The sequence below is a fragment of the Osmerus mordax genome, chromosome 2 (assembly GCF_038355195.1).
Source record: "Osmerus mordax isolate fOsmMor3 chromosome 2, fOsmMor3.pri, whole genome shotgun sequence".
Classification (NCBI taxonomy): domain Eukaryota; kingdom Metazoa; phylum Chordata; class Actinopteri; order Osmeriformes; family Osmeridae; genus Osmerus; species Osmerus mordax.
Genome location: NC_090051.1, coordinates 16,906,816 through 16,930,765, shown reverse-complemented (window position 1 = coordinate 16,930,765; position 23,950 = coordinate 16,906,816). Strand labels below are relative to the sequence as shown.

The 23,950-nt window shown below is 41.6% G+C and overlaps 3 protein-coding genes across 4 annotated transcripts in view; 2 read left to right on the top strand and 1 right to left on the bottom strand.

Moving 5' to 3' along the window:
* Positions 1-688: 688 nt before the first annotated feature.
* On the bottom strand, positions 689-8,206 carry stam2 (signal transducing adaptor molecule (SH3 domain and ITAM motif) 2). Its single transcript, XM_067261962.1, has 14 exons — positions 8,068-8,206; positions 7,041-7,125; positions 6,723-6,798; positions 5,986-6,081; positions 5,701-5,844; positions 4,944-5,010; positions 4,670-4,856; positions 4,491-4,585; positions 4,278-4,360; positions 4,033-4,120; positions 3,839-3,893; positions 3,520-3,670; positions 2,781-2,920; positions 689-2,685 (listed from the first exon to the last, which is right to left on the bottom strand). Exons 1-14 carry the CDS (start codon positions 8,105-8,107, stop codon positions 2,493-2,495), a joined length of 1,500 nt encoding a protein of 499 aa, XP_067118063.1. The 5' UTR covers positions 8,108-8,206; the 3' UTR covers positions 689-2,492.
* Positions 8,207-8,724: 518 nt separating this feature from the next.
* On the top strand, positions 8,725-13,590 carry hacd2 (3-hydroxyacyl-CoA dehydratase 2). 2 transcript variants are annotated; one of them, XM_067260030.1, is made up of 7 exons: positions 8,725-8,908; positions 9,753-9,870; positions 10,441-10,459; positions 10,868-10,956; positions 11,559-11,680; positions 12,265-12,443; positions 12,865-13,590. In XM_067260030.1, exons 1-7 carry the CDS (start codon positions 8,784-8,786, stop codon positions 12,945-12,947), a joined length of 735 nt encoding a protein of 244 aa, XP_067116131.1. In that variant the 5' UTR covers positions 8,725-8,783; the 3' UTR covers positions 12,948-13,590. The 2 variants fall into 2 exon arrangements, with proteins under 2 accessions (XP_067116131.1, XP_067116140.1); XM_067260039.1 differs by lacking the exon at positions 8,725-8,908 and having other exon boundaries at positions 9,842-9,952.
* A 4,371-nt stretch (positions 13,591-17,961) lies between these two features.
* Positions 17,962-23,950, top strand: part of adcy5 (adenylate cyclase 5) — a 44,440-nt gene continuing 38,451 nt past the window's right edge. Inside the window, exon 1 of the mRNA XM_067251714.1 lies at positions 17,962-18,885. Coding sequence (XP_067107815.1) covers positions 17,962-18,885 — 924 coding nt within the window. The remainder of the gene's footprint in view (positions 18,886-23,950) is intronic.

The following is a 23,950-nucleotide window of genomic DNA, read 5'->3' as shown; positions in this document are numbered from 1 at the left end:
TTTCATCTTGAGTGAATAAATAACCTCTGATTGACCACTGCTGTGTTAACTTCCCTGGCAGGAAATTACATAATATGAGCCAGTTAGGACTCATCTGTCTTCAAGAACATGTTCTGTTTAGTGTTGTTCTATATCAAAATACTTAAAATGGCTGTGGCATACTTTAAATAGAAAACAACACGAGAACCTAATATGCCTGGATGTTTAATTTTCTTCACTTATATTAGCCTATCTTATTAGCCCAAGCCCTTCCTTTTACAAATTATACTGTTCACTACTGATTGTAATCTCAATAAACAGATCCCCTTTTCACCATGTTAGATATGGCATCATATTCGGAGTCAGGTGGCTGAGCGGTGAGGGAGTCGGACTAGTAATCCGAAGGTTGCCAGTTCGATTCCCGGTCATGCCAACTGACGTTGTGTCCTTGGGCAAGGCACTTCACCCTACTTGCCTCAGGGGAATGTCCCTGTACTTACTGTAAGTCGCTCTGGATAAGAGCGTCTGCTAAATGACTAAATATAAATATATCATATTACAATATGTGTGAAAGTAAGTCTATATCTAGGAGTCCTGAAAACGATTTCAATACCTTCATCAAAACGTTAAAAAGTTGAAGGAAAATATTATAAAAGCGTAATGCAATTAGCAAGAAAAACACAATCAAACATAAAAAGATGAATTTGAACACAGGTCAATTTTATTTCGATGAATATTAGAGTTCACTGTGTTACAAAAGGGTATTTAAAATGATAACACAAGATAAGGAAGAACCCTGATACAAAACATGGGAATATTATGCCAGTTGATAGGAACTTTCCCTGGAATCTTTTTAAATATAAAGATATACAGCAGCTTCCAGGGTGAATTCCTTTCCTAAAGTTGTTTCAGTATTTTTAATTACGATTTCTACAGAAAACAAGGCATCCAGTGGTACATAACTGTTTACAAAGTTAAGGTGCAATGCTGACAAAACCAGATATTTTACATCTAATATACAATACCTTTTAATGAGGCAAGTAAAGAAAATAAAGTGTAGAGCTCTGAATCATATTTTACTATCTAGCAAGGAAGAAAAGCAAATGTCAGATGAGAAATGTGGTCCTCAATTTGAACCCACAGAAATATTCCAGGGCAAACTGACCACTGGCCAAATACTGTATCTCTTATGTTAAAACTACAGTTTGAATGGCCAGTTCACAAAAGTTGGTCATGATGTGTATGAAAACCAATTCTATTTGAATTTTCTTATAAAATTAAGTCAAAAAATAAGGGAAGTAAGTTACTACAATCTTACATTCATAAACCATAAAATTATATCACCTGGGTACACAATATACCAAATAAAATACAAATACACAAGCATTGCAATTATCTATTTTAAAACGAAAAACTGCAAATAGCCATGCAATGTAGAAATGTGTTGCATTGCATATCAAAAGATGTCTTGAGTGAAGCAATCTCCAACTGATGTTGAGAATAGGTTCTTTATAGAAACATGATGCCCCACTAGACAAACCGACCGACATGAATAAACTATAATTATTATACAAACAAAAGCGGAGGCATAGAATAGAAACCCTTTTCCAATAAGCCCCTCAAAAGGTTTGCGGTCTGTCTGGGCTCCTTCTACATCGACAAAAGCCATGGCAAAACCTGTTCTTTATCAGAAGCCATAACGCTTTCTTCCATCTACAAATTCTATACAAACTTTCGATTTGTGTACAAATAATAATCTCAACCTCCAATGCAGCAAGTACGATCACAACTCAATCAACATATCTTAACACACACACACACACACACACACACACACACACACTCACGCACAACAATTACTCCATCTACCTCTCTATCAAGTCTGTCTTTACTAACGCCCCAGAGTGCATCAAGGCAGTGAATGGGAAGCTCATTTTAGAAACTGAACATGTTCTGAAGAAATTGTTATTGTACAAGATACCATATACAGTGGCTATGTAATGTGTTGCACTTCATAACGTTTGACCCAGAGCGGTGCAATCTAGAATGGTTGATGCTGGTGAGAGGGACATAAGAGGAAACACTGTCCAACCACAACCTCCTTCATAGATCTACAAGAAAGACAGGTTAAATCAACAAAACAAACATTTAAAATAAAAGACTGATTAAAAACAAAAATCTTGTAGTAACTGATGTATGTGTATCAGACACAATAAGTAGGTCAGGAGAAATGTGTATGTACAGTTTGCATTTCCAACATTCCAACAATTTGAGATGCAAATTGGTCATCCCTTCAAAAATGCGCCGTATTGTTCTGTGGGTCGCCCGCCGGTCGACGGCGACATCACTTCCTTTACAGTGGCCTCTGCGCTGACTTCTCTGATGATCGTCGTACGTACGCATCATTTTCTCAATCAGGACGAGAAAGGAGGGTAGGGGACAATCAGGTGCACGGTTGGTTCTGCGGTGTTGCGTTAAGTCTGAAGGTGGGAATCCCTACACAGACACGGGCCTTACAGGAGGGGCTGCTGATAGTAGGCAGCCTGCTGCGGCTGGGGGGCTGGGTGGGAGGGCGCCGCCATTGGATACGGGCCCGGAGGCATGCTGGAGTTAGCATTCTGATAGGCTGACATGTCCATGGCCACCCCCATTTGGGGAGGGTATGCGGCACTGGGAGCTTGGCTCATGTAGGGCCCATTTATGCCACTGATGGGAAGGAACCAAGGACAGCAACATTAGCAATCACATGCTTGTGAGCCATAGCAGTTCCCAGGCTTAAAACACAGGCTGCAGACACCTACCTGACGTACTGTGCTGGTTGACTGTTGGGTGGGAGAGAGTGAAGGGGTCCTGGCTGGTCAGATGCCATGTAGGTCTGGGCTGGGGGGCCCTGGGACATCCCTGGGGGCATGTAGGCACCTCCTGGCTGGCCGGGATAACCCTGAAAAAGAGGGGACAGGAAGAGAAGTGGAACCCTTAGATGACTAAACAAATGTTTGACTCTGGATCAAATCTAACAAATGGATTACTCCCCTAAAGAAACAGCAACCTCATAAAGTCAAGGTCAAAAGCTCTCACTGAAAGAACAGGACCAGCCAAGGTGAGTGTGTGCTAAGTGTTAAATTGAGGGGGAGCTTTGTTTTTTTTTTTTTTTTTGCTACACTGTGCAAAAAACGGACCAAACAGAAAGTGAGCAGAGCTCGTGTCCAGGCAGGACCACTGAAGCTGCCATTACTCTCCGTCACAGGGGAGTGACAATGTCATCCATCATGGTGACAAAACCAAAGAGAGCGCAGCAGACAAAACACAGCTGCACGTGGTCACGGGGTCCACAGGGGGACATTAGAGACCCGCTAGATCGTATCGTCACTGGGTCAGGTGTGAGAAATAGGCGTCGGTACAAATCACCTCTTCTTTTTTAACACACATCCATAACTTAAAAGCCAGACGGGGACTTCAATCGTTATCTTCGGGCCTTTTTCCTGATCTGTCCATCATTCGTTCGATCCATAAATAAAACAAGAGACAGTCCAGTCTTACCGGCATGGCTGCAGCTGGGGCAGGTGGGTATTGAGCCGGGGGCTGCATCTTAGAGTAGGCCGTGTAGAACGGAGCCTCGTTCATCAGCTTGTTATAGAGTTCCAAGGCCTCCAGCACCTTCACGTTGAGCTCTGACAACTCCGAGTGTTGCCTGTCAGGCAAAGAACGCGTGTGAGAGAGATAAACGCATTGCGTTTAGAGAGGAACAAATGAAAGCGGTGTCGGACAAACCCTCGCGGGTTCTTGACCTCGGGTGGGTGGACCACACACGAAACTATGTGAGGTGTGCTTTGTGTGGGGAAAGGTGGATTCACCATACCTGTCAATCTCTTCTAGTTTCTCGTCAATCATGGGGTTCATCTGCTCACAGGCACCTGGGAGGTAAGAAGCAGGGATTAATACAAATGAATTAGACTCCAGTCTGAATGGACAGTCTCCTGTACACAGTCGAGCCAGCTGCAGCACCGGTGGCCAAAACCTGGATTTATAGGGGCATTAAAGACTAGTTTATACCCTCCAGCTGGACCAGCTCGGAGTCGTCCAGAGCTGCATCAGCGGGATCCTTGTTCTGAAGCAGGAACAGTGTTTTGTCCATCTTCTCCTGCAGAAACAGAGAGTGGGAGAGAGAAACAGAGAAGAAGACATGAAGGGGGGGGTTAAGAAAGGGAGAAGGAAATGGGGGAGTTTAAAGTGCGGATGAGAAAGATCCAAATGGTTGAGCAGATAGTCGTGATGGTTGTACACTGCTGTCTACCCACCTCGTCTATGAAGACAGGCTCCGGTTCCACTCTGGGTTCTATACAGGGTTCTTCGGGAATCTCCGTCTTCTCCACATATGCCACTGAGGAAAGACAAGGCTGGTTAACCCATCAGTCTACACATTACTCTGATGATGACCGGGATAAATGGGAGCAAGGTATTGCAAAACCGAGGCCTGACCCATGCCATGGTACTAATGAAGGAAAACATACCCGCTTCAGGTTCGTCATTCAGGTTTGTAGTGACGAAGTTGGACGGAAAGAGACCTATTCCCCTGTGGTTCTCTCCTTTCCACCAGTTTGGATCACTGCACACATCATTTCATATCATGTTATGAGATCAACCATCTTGAAAAAGGGACACCAATTTCATGACTTGACCGGCCAGTTACCTGTCGTCGAGGACAAGGATCAGCTCCCCAGTCTTGAAGGTCAGCTCGTTGTCCTCCGCCGCCTCAAAGTCATAGAGGGCACGCACCTTCCTGGAATCCTTGCCCCCGTTAGTGTTGAAGGGGGGGTCAGAGGTCACCATGAGGGGGCGGGTCTCAACCTTCTGCTCCTGCAGGGACAGCTCGATGGCTGAGGGAAGGAGGGGGGTGTGTGTGTTAAATTGTGTTCATCAGCTACATATCAAACTGTCTGCGTACGGCAAGGGGTGTAGTCTACCTTTGGCCAGGTCGTCGTCATCAGAGGCTTTGCTCACTGCAGGTGTGCTGACCTTCAAGCTAGACCCCTGCGGTCAACACAGAACAAATGAGGTGATTATGGTAGGGAGAGGGAGAGAGGGGGGGGGGGGGGGGGTAGAGGGTAAGCAAAAGAAGCATACTCTGTGATGCCACCTCTAGGAGTTTATAAGTAATACAGCATGCACAACGATCAACAAGAGAGACTAAACACTGCTCTTTTTATAAGAAGAAGCCATGCAACAGTGCCCACAGGAAAGCTTGTACAATCTTTTAAGCAAACATTGTTATCCGGGCCAGAGCATGCACAAGGGCCCCGTATCGACACATACCACTTCACGTGACATTCGCTTGCGTGAAGAAAAAAAACAAGGGTGTGCATGCCAATGCAAGCTTCAAGGAAGAAATGAAGATCACGAAGATGCTAGGCTGCTCCACACACTCACAAAACATTGTAACTCTTCACATGGATAGACTGGCTTTACATAAAATAGGAGAGGAAATTCCAATGTAAGCTCAAGCTACACCCAGGGCTACAGTATATTGGAAAACACATAGGAAAGCAGTGAAGACTTGAGTGGATGCTAGACAAGGCCAAGGACATAGTATATAGAGTAGAATGTCACAGTGAAATTGCAGTTAGATCCTCATTGACAAACACGATAAAAAAATATTTAGAAAAATGTAAATAAAACTGAAGTAACATCAACATAGGTGTTAATTATCATGGATGTTTTTACCTGGGAGCCTGAGGGAAAGCTCACCCCATCCTCTTTTAGAGACTTAATGGTGGCGCTGATGAGACTGAGCTGTGGATCCTTCTGGAAACTCTCCGCCCATTCCATCATTAAGGCCTTCAGCTTGTCGCACACCTTGTTGTGAGCCTGAGGTGAGAGCGGAAACTACCTAAATTCAGCCTGTGACTATTATACCATAACGAAACAGTGGGAATGGTGGAAATACCATAATAATAACAATAATAAAGGAAGGTTTGACCTGATTTAAGCCATATTGACAAAACATACCCTGCCCAGGACCGCCCGCACTTCACTGGCAAACTCTCGGGAACAGATCTCTAGGTGAAAGATTCTTCCAGCATTAGCGACACCGGCTCCTAGCAACTACAAAACAGGTGAGACATATTAGCTTAATCATATTTCTTCAGGTTTCATCCAGGGGTATCAAAGTGTTTGAAATCCTATCCAGCTAGGTCTGGTGTGCACACTGTGTGCATCCAGTTTGATCTGTTAAATGATTGAGCAGCATATAAATAAAAGGTGAAGACGTTTAAATCCTTATGCACGACTTAATGACTTTGGAAGTTTAGCTGAGGAGGGAGAGGTCTAATAATAGAATCATGTGACATCTTTACGCGTGATGACTCAAAGAGAATGATCACATAGTCACAGTATCCCTCCTTGTCAGACTGCCCTGAACAACCCCGATTATTCCACAGCATTCCGGGCCCAATGAAGCAACTGTGTGACAACCAAGAGCCCAGATCGTTTTGAGCTACACTGACAGCTGAAGAGGAATGAGGATTCGATTTTTTTTTGTTCAATTCTATTAACGTTATTGATCCCAAAGGAAATTCCAGCAACAGGCAAACTTGAATGATCACATTCGACACACAATCCTTTACAAAAGTAAATAAAACTGTCGCTAAATTGGTCACATCAAAGCTGAGGACTGTCTGTTCTACTTAGAAATAAAGATTGGGAAAAGGTCTGAAAAAAGGGTGGGTGTTACAGCTTGAACTCACAGTGAGAGCCTGCATGGCCACATGTGGGACCTTGTGATTGACTCTTTTCATGATGGATCTGAGGCAGTCCTTTGCTCTGGGGAAGGACAGGTACATAGCTATTAGATATAGGAGGAATGGAAATAATAACATTGAAGGGCTCCAGGAAAAACATTTAAAATCTATATCCATGATTCGACATGCATGGGGATGCAGCTGTACTCAAAATAGAATGCATATTTATACATGGGCCAACTGTTTTATCGTGAAAACAGCGCTGGTGTAAGTAAACAATGCTGTTGTTTTGGAGATAGGCTGTTTTTGTTCTTCTCAGATTACCCATTGGGTGTTGTTCCAATCCTGTCGCAGATATCCATAATGAGGCCCCAGTCATCTGTTGTGTTGGTTTCATTGGTTGCTTTCTCTGAGAATGTGACAGATCATGAATATATATCATGAATACAACAAAATACAAGTCCAAAGTATGATGACGTCATACCTAACCCGCTATTGCTGTCACCATATTGCCATGGCAGCTGGGCCAACGTATTTATTGTTTAAAATATATAGCTAATTAAAAAACCTCACTTGCTGGGTTAGACTACGACAGTGAGTCAGTGACAGCTAGTGATGTCAATATCGTATTTTAGCCACAAAGAAAAGCAATGTTCCAAGATGGACTGACAAACTAAAGCCAAGGGTGATTTAAATGTATCATTTGCATTGAGGGATAATGGTGACCTATATATGTAACGTATTAGTAAGTTAGATAGCTTCTCTTTCTCAGATCGAGTCTGACTTCAATCTAGAGTTATAGTTACTGCTAACAAGCAGTACATAGGCGGTTATACAAATGAAACACTTGGCCCTACACTGTTCTAAGTTTGCACAATATCTGATCTTTCGGGGGTATTCATTTTGACAGGGAGCGGCCCGTGGAATGAATGCTACTACATAGAAGTAAGCTAGCTAATATTCTAGCTCATACTAATATCCCCACTACTATACACTAACAGATTAGCTAAAGTTAACTGTAGCACGAATCACGCTTACTGTACATTGACATACATTGTTAGTAGCTAACATAAAAATGTAGCCTATCCCAGACGTCATCAGAAACAATAGAATGGTTGACGTTTTTCCGTTTTGACAGCCTGGCTGACGGCTTTATGCCAGTAATTAGCAAGCTACCAAGCTAGCAACCCATCTGTTGAAAATAGGAATCGGTGTAGTGCACTCGCAAGCTGCTATCTAAGTTTGCCAGATAATCAACAGGGTTAGCAATACAGCTAGCTAGTAGGTAGCTCGAGCTAGCTATGTTAGGTTGCTAAGTCTAATAACAACGGCAATAAAAAGCTTAACTTACCGACATCTTGGTCAAAAGGGTTTTGGGTAAATAAAGGCATGTTGAATCTTTATTAGCAAAACGAAGTTCTAACGGCGAAAACTGTGACTTTCTTTAATAAAATATTTTCCCTTCCTCATCCATCAAAGTGTACACTTTCACCAGTTGCTCTTCCGTAAACTTGGGTGTCCAATCAAATGCCCGATGATCATTAAAATCTGCTAAATGACCAAATGTAATTAAAAGCTAAATATAAAGATACTTGTCACATACACCATTTGCACATATCTTTAACATCTTTAACGAATCTCAGTTTGAACCTGTCATCATGTAGGTATGTTTTAATACAATACTATTTAGTTAGTTGTCTGTCACACAGGCAAGTACATAGACATCTCTATTGGGGTCCTAAACTTTGGAATGAAGTAACTGATGTGGAATAACAGTAGAAATCGATGGAATACGTGTTGACTCTTTTCTTGTATTATAGAGAGGAATACTATATTTTTTGATTATTTTATCTGCGTCTTGTTACTTTTTTATTTTTTTTGCTACCTAACGTGTCAAGCGTTCTATGTCTTCCGATACGTTATGGTGATGTTGCAGTAGGGGGCGCGCGTTCTTGTAACCATACCCTGAATATTGTTTGCGGCCCTTGCCCTTTATGCCTTTCGTTTCCTGAGTCGGTGAACCGATTGCAATTATCAGCACCAGGCATCGTCAAGTGGATTTCAGTCATGTCAGCACCTGCTATGGGGAGCACCAAAACAGCTCACAGTGATGTGAGCCAAAAGAAGAAGAGGGGGCCAGGTGCCCTGGCGACGGCGTATCTGGTTATTTATAACGTGGTTATGACAGCTGGGTATGTACATTTAATTCTGTACTTCCTGTTGTAGTCTATGCCGAGTAAGTAGCAAGCGTGATAATTCCTCATGGATTAGAAGGATGGATACAACTGGCACATACTCGCATCGAGACACGATTATTCGAACCGTATCTAGCATTTATGTACCATCAATTCCAGAGCAGAGGCCTACCAGAAAAGTAATCTAATAATAAACTCGTGTTGAGGAAAATACTTTTGCAGATGTCCCAAGCTAATAAAATAGCATATGCCGCCGCAGGCAAACAGTCCACTATTGTTTAAACCACCGTAATCGTAAAGTCATAATTTGTCAGACAGGGGTACTGTTGTAATGTTGCTCAAGTGCAAGAAGGAGAGGGCATGTATTCATCATCTACCATAAAGTGGCGATGTCGTCGTGAAAAGTTAAGCATTTGTCCCCCGATGAATGTATTATGTCCTATTAGCATGTCAATGACATGCAGACTGATCGCATATCTGTTTAATATATCATTGTACATATAACATTTTGCGTGTTTAAACAGTAATGTAATGGGTCAGATCATGTGGAATATGTTAACATTATTAAGGATTGAGCAACAGCCTCTATATGGCCAGATTGCACAAGTGGGGGTGCTATCCTAACCTGTTATATCACATTGTAGTTCTATTCCAACCAGTTAGATCACCCCTCACCTTGGTTGGTGTTGGCAGGTGAAACTTTAGAACACATAACCTACGGTTGACTCAGCCTTTTCTGTTATAGTAGGCTGTTTTACCTACAGCTTTGTACAACTAATATGTTGTACTGTGCCTTACTTTGCAGTGAAATTTAAAAGGTTTGAATGTGTATGTTATTTAGGTGGCTGGTGATAGCTGTGGGCCTGGTTCGTGCTTACTTGGCCAGAGGCAGCTACCATGGTCTATACTACTCCATAGAGAAGCCCCTAAAGTTCTTCCAGACTGGTGCTCTCCTGGAGGTGGGTGAAGGCAGTGTCTCCTTACAAATACTGTATTCTCCAAGCCATCCATAAGTAACCCATGGCTGCTATTTAGTGATGAGTAAGTGATACAAAAACACAGTTTTAATTCCGCTGTGACATGTCCGAGCCTCTTCAGCTTCCACCCCTGTGATATTCACACACACAAGTTCTGGGGCCCTTGTGTGGATTGAAAATCCAGTTCCAAATCGCACTTGAACTTGTGAGGACCTAGAAAATGTCCTCAGAAGTTAAAATGTACCTTAGTTTACTATTCTTGAGGGGACTTCTGATAAACATGCCCATACACACATGCACACACAAACTGTGCAAAAGTTACTTAGTGTTTCAGTGATTGCTTTTACCCATATACTGTATTATCAAACATTGAACTTTGTATAATATAAGCTCTAAACATTGTGCTTACCAATTCTTATGAATCTATCTATATCTACATAAGCATGGACGTTTAAAAAAAAATATATATATTTCCAGGCCAGATACATTTGTTATTCTGTATCATGTAGCTTCTACATGTATCCCGAATGAATGTCTATTATTCTTTTTCAGGTATTGCACTGTGCTGTGGGTAAGTTCCTCTCCTGTCACCTTTTGGTCTTTTTCATCAGTAAACCAAGAATGTGGACCTACTGCATAGACTGCTGACCTTGGAGATGTAGGGTTGAGCAATTGTAGTTTAGGGAAGCTTGCCAGGTGGTGCTCATGTGCAAAGGAGATACTGTATATCTTTGGTGGTGTGATTCTGGGTTGAGAGTCCACTCCTCTTTATCTGAAATTTAAAGCTAAACCTGACCTTTCCCTCAGCGAGCTAACAGACTATGGTTGCCTGCTGTCGTTCAGCACACAGCACTGTGCTGCCCCCTGCTGGGACCAACTCTACACACAGTCTTCATTGGTCTACTCTACTTAGTCACTGTGTCTTTTATGAAAACGACATTTTGTAATTATTTGATCATCTCATCTTTCTACCCTTAAGGCATTGTTCCGTCCTCAGTGGTTCTGACAGGATTCCAGGTGATGTCTCGAGTGTTCCTCACCTGGGCTGTGACTCACAGTGTCAGAGAGGTATGAATGCTATATTATTAATTTCAAATGAGTATTGATACAGTTCAATTTATTGGTCCTATCACTCCATTGAGCAACTGTTACTTTTCAAATAATGGATTATCTAATGCTGATGTGATTGGATCTTTCAGCTTTTTTTTATTGTTAGGTTCAATATCAGTGTGGTTTTGATCCATTTTCATAATAAGTTATACACATAGACTGAAGAAGAGTATTGATCCCTAAACAATGCCCCTAGATGTTGTCTTCCATCCAAAAGAAAGACTGTCTTGCTGAGGCATCAAGGTCTGTAAGCCTGAAATAGCCACCATGCTTGAAACAAACATTATTAACACTGATGTACGCGTTGGAACAATGTGTGTGTGCATGTCTGATGATCGGTGTGTCTTTATGCCTTTGCATCTAGCCTATATTTACTCAACCAGAATGTGGGTTCTGCTTTTCTCTGCTGTGTGTCCGCTCATGTCTCTCTGGGGACTGATGTCTGGATGTCCTGAGATGCATGTTTTCTTGCAGCTGTAACCGATTCTGAATATGAAGTAGATAAGCCCTACTCAACCTCCCTTTTCACCATTTTTCTATCTCCCCCCCGTCCACCACAGGTCCAAAGTGAGGACAGTGTCCTGCTCTTTGTAGCGGCCTGGACCATTACAGAGATCATCCGCTACTCCTTCTACACATTCAGCCTGCTCAACCACCTGCCCTACCTCATCAAATGGGCAAGGTAAGGACCAGATTGGCTAAAACTGATGGTTATTTACAGTGCAGGTTTTCCCATAAGAAGGAAGTCATATTTTTCACTCATCCCTCAGGTAAATTGGAGCATCTTAACCGACAGAAAACAATTATACAAAAGAACTGATACTCATAGACATTATTGGCGGTGAAGGGTCAATGATGGTGTGGGAGTCGTGACGTTTGTTGCATAGTCAAGTTTTTCCTCACAACCATGGCAACAGTCTTTAAGAGCCCCAGAGTCCATAGGGAAGGACTTTCTGTGTTTCCAGGTAGCAAATTATGATCTTCCTCCAATGTCAGCCAGGGCAAGGCATTGATGTGTTTTTCACCTAATTCAGTAGCTTTTTTTACTTGTGATGTTTGACATGGAGTGTATTTGCGTGAAATTCTTTCCCTTAACCAGGGAAATACATTGCCTTTAATGTGCTGATTTTTATTATAATTGTTCAGTTGGTATTGCACTACTCAGTTTAAACCGTTACCTTATTATAGAGCTATATTGAAAATATATGCGTCTAATAGCACATCCTTTTTTCATAGTTATTAATGTGCCTTATTCCCTCTATCCAGGTACACATTCTTCATTGTGCTGTACCCAATGGGTGTCACTGGGGAGCTGCTAACTATCTATGCAGCCCTGCCATATGTACAGAAGACTGGCCTGTACTCTGTCACTCTGCCCAACAAGTACAACTTCTCCTTTGATTACCACACCTTCCTCATCCTCACCATGATCTCCTACATTCCACGTAAGTTGCACCGACTCCTCCCCTCTGCCTGCACATTAAGGTGTATCTGATGATGTGTTGAGTCATCTAGGTCACAGCAGCTATTCATACTGGCCATGTTGTAAACACTGCACGCTGTGAAATAATGCTAGGCAATACCAATGTTCTCTTTACAAGTGCCTGCCTCACTTACATTTTCATTTAGTCATTTAGCAGACGCTCTTATCCAGAGCGACTTACAGTAAGTACAGGGACATTCTCCCGAGGCAAGTAGGGTGAAGTGCCTTGCCCAAGGACACAACGTCATTTTTCACAGCCGGGAATCGAACTGGCAACCTTCAGATTACTAGCCCGATTCCCTAACCGCTCAGCCACTTCCCAGTCATTGTGGTCATTGATACCGGAAGTGTGACTCCTTTCTTCTCCCTCCTCTCCCCTCTAGTGTTCCCACAGCTGTATTTCCACATGATGCGTCAGAGGAAGAAAGTCCTGGGGCATGTGGAGGACTACACCAAAGTGGAGTAAACCGAGCACATCACAGACTGGTCACAGGAGAAAAGAGGAATGAAGAGAAGATAACCTTTCAGAAACCTGCTTGGCCTACTAAACATGTGTGCTTGTTGATAAACCAAGCTTAACTCTGTTTTCAGATTCAGAAGTGCGATGTGAGGACTATGATGTAATCTAACAATGTTTTTATGGTTTATCAATTGGTTGTTGATGAGTTGTTGCCTGAGATCCGGTTTTCAAGTGCATATACTACAATTTGAACAGCTTGGTGGTTTCTTTATGAGCAAAGGCACTTACCCACTGTTCTATAAGAACGCTCACTCAAAACTGTACTGAATCGAATACAGTTGCATCGGCCCCTCTTTCAGAGGCGAGCTGAATGGTCCTGGCAAGGACTCTTGATCATACTGTTTAAATTAAATGCAAAGATACATACTGTCCTGTTCTCTAGTGGCACTGTAGGAGACTTACTCTAAAACAACCCCCTGGTCTGCACATTGTTGTAATTGTCCTTTGTTTGGATACAGTTCCAAGACAGTTGGAAAAGAAGAAGAGTTTGATTTAAGTTATTTAACTAATTTAGTTCTGCAGCTTATTTGTCACATGTAGGTTTTGATCACATTCCCTGTTTGGTATAATAAAGCTTTTTCATTCTGTGTTTGTTTAGTTTCTGTTTTTGAATTATACCTGGAGAACTGCAGTAACTGGGTGTTTGATAGGAGTTTGAAAGGTTACCATGTCCTATCAAGATTAGTAATGCTTTTTATGTTGTGAACTTTGTCAACCAGTTTGTACTGAATTTACATTGACCAGGGTTCGTGCTATATTCGTGTCCTTGCTTTTAATAAATGTTAACTTAAGGTTGGTTCCGTTTGTTAGTTTATCTGTACCTGTTCAGGCTAGACGTGCTGTTGATGAATAGTTGTAGAGTTGCTGAATAGATTGAGTTGTGCAGTTGAAAGCTTTTCCGTATTCCTTCTTGTCTGTTTGGTCTGATAAAACTCATTGAAATGATCTTCAATAACGCTAAAGGCTATACTGAAATCTTCTCTATGTGACCTTAGTGCAAGATGCTACATTTTACATTACCTTGGAAATTTCACAAGCCATCGCCATTTTTCTGTATTTATTCACACTTTGTGTTAAACTATAGTTGTCAGAATATACCGTGACAAAAAGCTTACATACTGTACACACTGGATCCAATTGGATTAGAGTGCTTGTGTCATGCATTCCCAATGAGCCAAATCTAATAATCCAGAGAGAGAAGGGAGCTGGTGCACATGTGTGATGCCTGGCTTTGCATGGTATTACCCTTACCTGCTTTGGTACTGGAAATAACATTATGATAGATGTTTTATGTTGTTATGACATGTTGACTCCCAAACTGAATATTTTATTGATTTGGATTAAGCCAACAAAAGTAAAACCAGAAACAGCGTAAGCCCATTTCTGTGTTTATTTTTTTTCATGTTTTACTGATGGTTCACTATTCTAGTTCTGTCATCTTTCATGAGTGGTGTTGGTTCTGCTTTTGGAGGGCTTGGTCAGTGGTGTGAGCTGACACTAGTTTACCTGCAGTGCTGCTTTGTGGTGTACAACCACTACTGGGGACTACTGACTCCGAAATTGAATCCCAGTATTATTATTATCCCTACAGTAAAGGGAGTCGTCCCTAAGAATACCTCCCACTTTGCAACTTAATTAAAAGTCCTGTGGATCTGATATATACCAAAGCTATTCTCCAAAATTCACTTTCAAACCTTATGGTTGCAGAGATCCCTTTACAATGATCAAGTTTAGCTAACAGCACAACAACCCACCACCTTTAATAGTGAAATCTTACTCTTGCTTGTTTGAAGACAGTTTGACAGCATGGTTATGAAATTATTAGGTATGTCTGTGAAAGAGAGGTATGCAACTCTTGCGAAATTGCATGTCAGAGGAAATAATCTGAATAATTTGCCCAGAGTAATTATAATTGGGCACATTGTAAAGAGAACAGCATGCCACATGACTGCATTCTCCTAGTTATACTAACTACTGTGAGGTTTTTGATACAAATGTTTTGCATGGAACAGGAAAACTTTGTATAAGTATGATGCGTTATATGAATATATATTTACAATAAACTCAATATGGTAAGCAAGCTGATATTTCAGAGGTTGTTTTACATAATCCATAAGGAAATATTGAAAAGGTTGTTGGAAAACGAAGTGAGTGTTATCTGTATGTGTTATGTTTGTTTAAAAGTAGTATCTCTGCTGAACAAATTCCCTGACCACTCACATGATGGCAGTAGTGTTCTAGGCTACTTCAGAAAAACAGTATGAGTGTCCTTTATAACAAACTGAATTATGAAAGTTTTTCATTTAGGGACATTCACAATATCGGTATTAATAAAACTTCTCCCCAGTTGGGTTATGTTTCAGGCCAGCTCAGAAGGCTTTATGTGATGGATAAAACATTTCTCTAAACACTTCAAATGTGTCCTCTGGAGACATAAATCCTGTAATTTATCAACAATCCTTTTGGCCATTTTTCTTATCTTAGGCAAAAGCTCTTCCTAACCATTTTCTTCCCCTGTAAATGAGCAACGGATACATTAGGCTAGAGTGTGCATTATTCCACTTACACTGTAAGCAGGATTCAAACCAGGGCTTTTGCATTATGCAGAAACACTTGTTCAGCTAAAGTAAAGGATCAGGAGATAATACATAAAATGTATTATCATGATTTCATGGTTTTCAAAATATAATCTATGTATGCACATGCATACAAACATGGTGTGATAAGTATACCGGTCACATGCACTGTGTTCAGGCCTCTCTATTTACACTTGTTTAGGTCTCTTACATATACAACACTGTGCTTGAATAGCATTATTCTGGTGCTATAATGATCATGTTTCAACTTTTGCATAATCTCAATGATTCCATTATACTTATTCAGAGCATGTTATGTCCCAAGCAAGAGAAACAGTGAGAAGAAAGGGATTGCTGTGTATAAAAATCTACACAAGAACACTTAGCTAGAACATTTATCTGACACAGTAACATCATTGTTTCTCCTAATTTGAAATTCATGCAATCTGTTCATATCCTTTAATAAATAGGAAGAGTAGATCAGATGAATCCTTTATGAGGTCTGTGTCCTCTTTCTCCATAAAAAGCGGATAGCTTACATGTGATCCTTTCAGTGGAAGGAAACTGCAAGATGGCAATGGGACAATGAAAAAACACTTCACTATTTTTATAAATGTAACTTGTTTCTTTAAATAAGTGTATTTTCTAACTAATTAGGGCAAATCGAAGTTCCATAAGAGAGGGAGATTGAAAGGGACATTATTTAAAAACTATAGGCTATGGAGTGTTATGTGATAGAATGAAAGGTTACTGGACTGTGTATGTGTTCAAAGAATTATATCATGACTCACTGTACACAATAGGCCAATGCAGTTAGTTTGTTCTTAAAATAATTTCTTCATGCCTCCCAATGATGGCTCCACAACTATCGATAAACATTAGATGAGGAGGCTAGTTGTCTACAGAACTTTAAGTGTTAAACGTTAGTGCTCAGATCCAGCTGTGATCACAGACCCGCCCATTCATCCAGTCAGGTTTGAACTGACACCGGCAAAAGCCAATAATAATCCTGTATGTGAAAGTCATATTCTCGCTTTTCCAATAGAAATTGGCAAAAGGCGGACTCTAGGAATCACACTTGGTTGAATGGCAATCCAACGGAGACCGTAAATAGCCGATGATGCTCACTTGATCAATACAACGCGTGATTCTCTATCCTTGCCTTATGGGATTTCGTGCAAAAGAAGATATCTAGTCAGTCGGATAGAACGCTTGGATTCTTCGACGTTGTGCACAAAATAGGGTGGCCATTTGCACCGACATCGTTGAAAATGTGTCCTGAATGAATATGGATACAAATTGGATTGAGTCATCGGGGATCTCGAGTGCTGATCTGCAGCTGTTCAATGTTGCGGCAGGTTATTAATTCTTGTAGAGTTGGCATAAATTCTATACTAATAGAGTAGCTAAAGAATACAGTCGTTTTTTATTGTGCGCGGCTTGGAGACCAGGAGAATCGGAGTGCTTTCCTATAGTCTGTAACATCCATCGGTCAATGAGGGAAGTGATTGATTTAGCCTAAATGTGAGGATATAACCATCGACAAGCCTGGAACCAGTAGCGCAGGTGCATGACCATAATCCTATTGGTTGAAGAACAAATGTAGACAGCACCATGGAATTGTACCCCATATATACTTGGTGTCGGTTTTACTTTTCTAAAATATCTATTTCACAGGGTAAAAGAAAATATTTAGGGAGATATAACGGATTTGCAACGTAATATGGGGCTCAAATTGCGTAATTATTTCATTTAATGAAAAATAACTAGAGGCATTCTCCGTTTGTATGGCAGTTAGGCCTAATAATATTGTCAGAAGTCCACCTGAAAATATTCATTGTACACAAGATGGTTTTGTTGGGGAGTCCCAGGTTAGCCTACTTTTTCTCCTTGTTCAATTGTTTTGATCCTCGGAAGAATTCTTCAACCGGCCATGAAATTGTTTTGACTTTTTGGACACAGTAGGCTACGCGTTGATAAAATATAGGCCTATGACAAACATTTTTGATAAAATGTGTTGTTCGGGCCGTAAATAAATTATTGTCCTGAACATTTTATACATTCGATCGTTTTGAATAACTTAGGCCTGTATAGGTCTTAAGTGTGCGCTATTCAACAATGGCTTTGATTTGAACTTTCGGATTCGGAACCCCCAATGAACTTTTACAAAATCCTAATTGAGAGCTGCAAGAACCTTGCTGAAGTGTATTCCTTTGAAGTTTGGTAGAAATTTCATTAAGAGTAGGCCTATAGCCTACTGTTTATTCTCAATTTTATTGGGCAGAACTTTAAGCCCAGAGTTGGAATTTAGGAAGTTTTATTTTATAAAAGGACTCGTTGATGTCGAGTAATTTTTCTATTAATTGCGTCTGAAATAGGCTATAATGTCCAGATCAAACAGTGTAAGCCCCCCTGGAGTCTGTGCGCCTGGACTAAGGGGAGGGACTGAGCACAGATCAGCTTGGGGCGAGTGTGAGTCTATTGCCAACGGATGCCCATACTCGGCCAGATCGCCGAGCAAAAAGCTCACCCGGTCGAACAGCAGATGGAAAGAGGAGGATGATTATGATCGACAAGCAGGACGTGCCACAACAACTGTTAGCAGGGTCAGTTTTAGGTCTAGGTCTGCGTGGCAAGAGCATGGGGAGGGGAGCCGTAACAACAATCGTTCATCCCCAAAGCACGCTGATGGTGAAGTGAGAGCCAAATCGGTGGAACTGGGTCTGGAGGACCGGAGATCGAAGCCCAAGTCCGAGGAGGAGCTTATGCCCGAAGTTCACTTTTCCATGGTTGCGTGCTGCAGCAGCGTGATGCAGATTTTTAAATCCAAGAAATTCCAATCGGAGAAATTGGAAAGGCTTTACCAGCGTTACTTTTTCCGACTTAATCAGAGCAGTTTGACCATGCTTATGGCCGTGTTGGTGCTCGTGTGCGCGGTCATGCTGGGATTTCATTGCGCCGGGGGGATATGCAGCGTAACTTACGTGGTGGTCTTTGCCATTGCCATCCTTCTCATCCTCATACTGATGGTCGTCTGCAATAGGAACGGGTTTCATCAGGACCACATGTGGATCGTCTGCTATGTGGTTATACTGGTCGTGCTAGTGGTGCAGGTGATTGGGGTTCTACTGGTGCAGCCGCGAAGTGCCTCTGAGGGAATCTGGTGGACAGTGTTCTTTATCCATGTCATCTACACGTTGCTCCCGGTCCGGATGCGAGCTGCAGTTATCACTGGAGTTATACTGTCCGCCATCCATGTGGCCGTGTCTTGGACGCTAAACGGGGTGGATAACTTCATATGGAAACAGGTAAAGTAGGTTCGTCACTTGGAAGAGAGTGCAGTTGTAGGCTATGGTCTCTACCAGCCACATAGAATTAAAGTTAAAATGTCAATAGGTTTAAAGTATTTCATGCTGTTTTAAAAATGACAATACACCGTAGCTTATGAACACCTGATAAATCAAAACGTCTGGTCACAAAATCCAGAGAAATAGATCGACAGGTTTCTATAGCCTACTCTTAAAAGTTAATATTGTCTTTTCAACAAGACAATATTAACTTTTAAGACGCGCTATAGGCTAATATTAACTTTGAAGTACACTTTACTGAATTATCATATTTATAGTTTATGCCTATGCATATTAAAGATGCCGATGTTGTTCTTTGGCTTTCACCGGGATGCCGGCACCTTCTTGTTGCCACGGAAACTGTCAAGATTGACTATTGCTCAGCACGCTTTTCTTTGAGAGCAATTAGCAGAAGTTAGGCAAATCACAAGTGAATGCAATAGGCGATCAGGCGTTTTCCTTAATAGCCTAGGTGTGTGCTCGAGCTTTTCACGAAAAACACAATGCCGAACTTCACAGTGCACAACGCTCTGATTCTCACACAACAATTTGGACATGGCGCTTTCTCTCCCCGTTTTCATAGATTTGTTTGGCTACTTAGATCAGTGTGTTAACCAGTCCCAGTGCATCTAATAAACTGCCTAAAGAATGGCCTCATCCAGAAAAAAACTTACTTGTAAGTAAGTATCCACTGAGTGGAAACAGTGCATCAGCCAATCCACCATTGAAGTTAAGGGGCTTGTAAATGAATCATTTGGCAGCCAAAAAAAAAGAGAAAGAATCCAAACTGCCCAAACAAATCGTTCCCATAGGCTTGTTGGCATATAGTGTACAAAACATTCTAATCATGGCATTTCTGCGTTTAAAAGTTTGACTACTGTACTACTATGAGCTTTACCTTTTGCTATAGACATGCGACCCAGCATCTAATTGTATTTTCTGTGAAAATAATGTCTGTTTGAAAGTAGTGTGTGGGAAAGAGCTCCTGTATTTGTTTCTCTTTCCTCACAATCCTGTTGTTTTTAGCCTATCAGATCTTCCCCTGTTTACATAGGTTCCAGCAGGTTTCCAGAGTTGAACACCATGTTTATATGAGATCCCATGAAGATGCTTGTTTAAAAATGCTCCCAGGAATAAGCAAGTACACAGCTTGAAAAGACAACTTCTAAATCTATATAATAATATGCTGTTAACCGCCTTGAAGAAATCTGAAATAATTGAAAGTTTCCAGTACAGCTGGAACATGAAATGGATGGAGGATTCCCATCTCATGCTTAGTGAAGGGATTATTTCTGATAAGAGAGGCATAGGCTCCAGAGATGGATATGTCCAAACTACACTGACCGAGGCCCTCATATAAAGAGAACTGGTTAAAACCCCTAGGTTCCTCCTTGCTAATTTTCAGTTAATGCAAAGCCCACTGTAAGTCTACCTCACAATTAGTCCCTCTTTGGTCTGCAGTTTCACGTTTTTCTTGCACAATTTTTCACTTTCACGTACCTCTTTTTCTCCTCTCTCTTTAACTTTTTATCAGAGAGGAGCAGGTTAGGTGGTCAGTCCATTCTGGCACGACTCCAGCTGTAACAAGGTTTGCAGCCTCTATAATTAAATTGCCCTGCGCTGTAACGTGCCGACTCGCCGGAATTCAAAACAGATGTCCTCCCCTTTTTCCCCTCTTACTCCAACTCTCCCGAGACAGACCTGCTTTTAATTTGCCTTTGAGACATAACCCCCATGGAAGCATTTAGCTATCACTTCAAATCCAAAATAAGTTCACTCTAGAACACAGGCTTGAAACTTGCCCAGGAGGAAATACAAATGAGAACATGCTGCTGATTTCAGATTTTAGGAAATAAAAGAGGTTGAAGCACCTCTTGCCCTTTTTCTTTCATTCTGATGTCGCCAGCATTGTGTCTTGTAGCCTTGTTTGGTGTAGTGATTTTACTTTGACCCGGTGCATGGTCAGGTGTGTGTGAGCGTCTGAGGAAAGTTGATAGGTATGTAGGGAGGTGTTTTCTAAGTCACCAGACACCAGAGCACCTAACTGCATCGTGCAACCACTTTTGTGTCCTCTGGGAGCGCAGACCCTGCGCAGTTCTCCCTGTATCTTAGCAACAGAATCCGTATTTCACAACACCATCCACAGCCTCTTAGAGCTTCCCTCCCAAGAAGACCTCTGTTTGCTTTTCATCTCCAACCCCTTTTTGAATCTCCAGCCTTCCTTGTAAAAACTCAGTATAGATAATTGGGACAGAACTTCATGGCACCATCTTGGGCCGATGTTCCTTCCATTTCCATACTTTCACCCCGATGGCCCCACTGAGTCATTTTTCTGTTATCCGATGCATTCTACGGCCAATCAGGAAACTGTGGGCCTTAATGCTGTGGTCAAGATCTCTTTCGAGACCCAATGGGATGGGGTAGGTTGTATAGATAGATATTGTTTAGATATAACTTATTTTCTGACATCCCATGACAATTTTGGTTGAGTATGAAGGGGTCTCTTGAATCACACTTGCTTATAATCATTTCCTAGTATCATATTATGTGAGAGGTGTGATGAGAAGAACGAGATGTGTTCAAATAAAGATGCTGGATTTAGGTCAGTTGTAGAGACGTTGGATAAACCAATGTCTAGAGCAGGTTGTATTCGGCCGCATGACACCCTAACCAAAATATAACCACAATACAAACTTCTGTGTCCGCTGGGAGAGGTGTCATCAAGGTTTGGATCTCCATCACTTGACAGAACCCAAGGACATCCTCCAATGCAGTGTTGTCTTAATTAGGATGGGGTTTAGGTGAAACGGGAGGTGTGGACTGATGCTTAGCCAAGACTTCAATGTTTAAACTAAGATTTTTGGTTTGTTTTAATGATAACTAACCATAAGAGCTTAGTCTGGACATCATCCTCTGCACAGAGCTGTAGAACTGTAAACAAGAGGTATACAATGGTAATATGTACTGTTTATTTAAGTTAGCCTCATGGCAAGATAGTTTCTCTGTAAGAACATCACTGTAACAGATACATAAACAAGTATTTGCTCTTTCTAATTACACTGAAGAACATTGAAATGATATTCAGCTAGTCTAGAGACAAGCCACCTGCCACTCTAGATTCCATTTGTCTCATCATCTCTGACAGTGTCCGTGAGATTAGAATGTTCTTTTCTCCAGAAACGGACAAGAAATATAGCTGTTTCATCGTTTGTTTAAAGATGAAATATAAAGGTATTTCCCCCTCTTTTTGTTTAACAGTAGATTGTCAGTCTCTATAATAACCCAGAAAGGCCACAGACAAGTGCTATACAGAGCTCTAGAAGCTTGGCTCTGTGCCTCAGTATTGGACAGTGAATGGACCAAGGCCAATATCCCAGCGTTCTGTCTCATTTGTATGGTTAATGGTCATAGATAATCAGCCATGGTGTTTCATATTGCACATTCATATTGCACTGCATGGTCAGGATCCTTTTAGACAACAGGGTGCTTGTGCAGTTAGTATCGTAGAGTCCGACCACCACTGTTGGACAGTTGTTTATTTTAATCATCAGCCTCTGTGTAGAAAATGTCAGATTGATCCATTAAGGGAAACACACAAGTAAAACATTAGTGTTATCTTTCAGGACTGTGATTAAAGCTTAGCCCTGACCAGCAGAGTAGACGTTGATTATTTGAGGAGCTGTCACGGAAAGACTAACTGGGAAGCTAATCTCAACAGCTGATGCTGCCGTTTCAGAGATCAGTTCTCAACCTTCAGTTCCAGTACTACAACTTCACTGGAAGTGTGTGGAGTCACAGAGGCCCAGGTTTTTCTGTGTCCAGCCCTGGGGGTTTGCCTGAGGCTAGGCCTGTAGGGGTGAGGAGGTGTTAGAGGAGCAACAGGGTCTCATCTTACCAGGGCTGTATTTTCCTTAAAACTCAAGCTTTGGTGTCATCATTGGAATTGTTCCAGTCTTCTAATGAGACCTAATGAATGTTGAGTCAAAAATGACCAGTCAGTTAGAACGAAAGTAAAACAATATGAAGGCAGTCTCTTACCATAATGGGATGGAAATGACTTGCTGACGATTTTGTGTCTTTGTTCGATAGATCAGCCTATTCAAATCAGCAAATGGTTTTTGCATGAAGAACAATGCCAATCAGCGTGACTGTGGTGTGGTGTGGTGTATGGGATATAGACCCAGGGCCAGGCTTTGTGAGATTGCTTGAAAGCAAGCAGAGGGTTTCTGCTCTGCATCATGCTGTTCTGCAAATGAATGATCGTCATTGAAAACAGCCTGGCCTAGCCTAGCTGTGCCTGGCTTTGTCTGGACACAACCTTAGGATGAACCCTACAGTTTGCCCCGCTCGCACCCTCTGTGTTTACAGTGTAGCTGCCTGTTGGGCCGAGAGTAATACGTTTTTCTCTCTCTTCGCTCTTCAGGCAAATAATGCTTTTACCCCTCTTATGATGGCTTAAGCAGAATTTTTTTTCAATACATTTGACTATGAAACTCTTGTTTCTTTTGAATTCTTTCTCAGAAGCTCAGTATAAAATTGACTGGATGAGATAGTGCTTATGTTGAATACTTGAAAACCTAATATGCTGAATATATCCTTTTATTCTGTACCAATGACCTTGAGCCTAGGATTCCCGCAGAGTTCATCCCACAAAGCTGCATAGCTTAACGCTCAGCCAGAGGAGCCTGTCCACCTTGCTCTGTGTTAATTTGGTGTCAGTGCTAACGGTTCACGTTGTTTAATACCAAGGGCATTCATGCTTAGATGACCTGTCACTCCTCTGCATTGCTTGGTTCAGTGGTGGACCTGCCTTGGTCAGTATCCCTGTAGGCTTTGATAGATGGGACATGTTTTTGCAGTGATGTAGACCGGTTAATTTATTACTTGCCGTCGTGGGCATAATGATGTGCCATATTTGCTTCCTGGCAGCATTGTCTTAACTTGTACCTCTTGCCATTGTCTTAATTAATTAAAGAATTAATGAGAATATGCACTGTATGAAGGAAGAATATTGTCTAGGTGATCA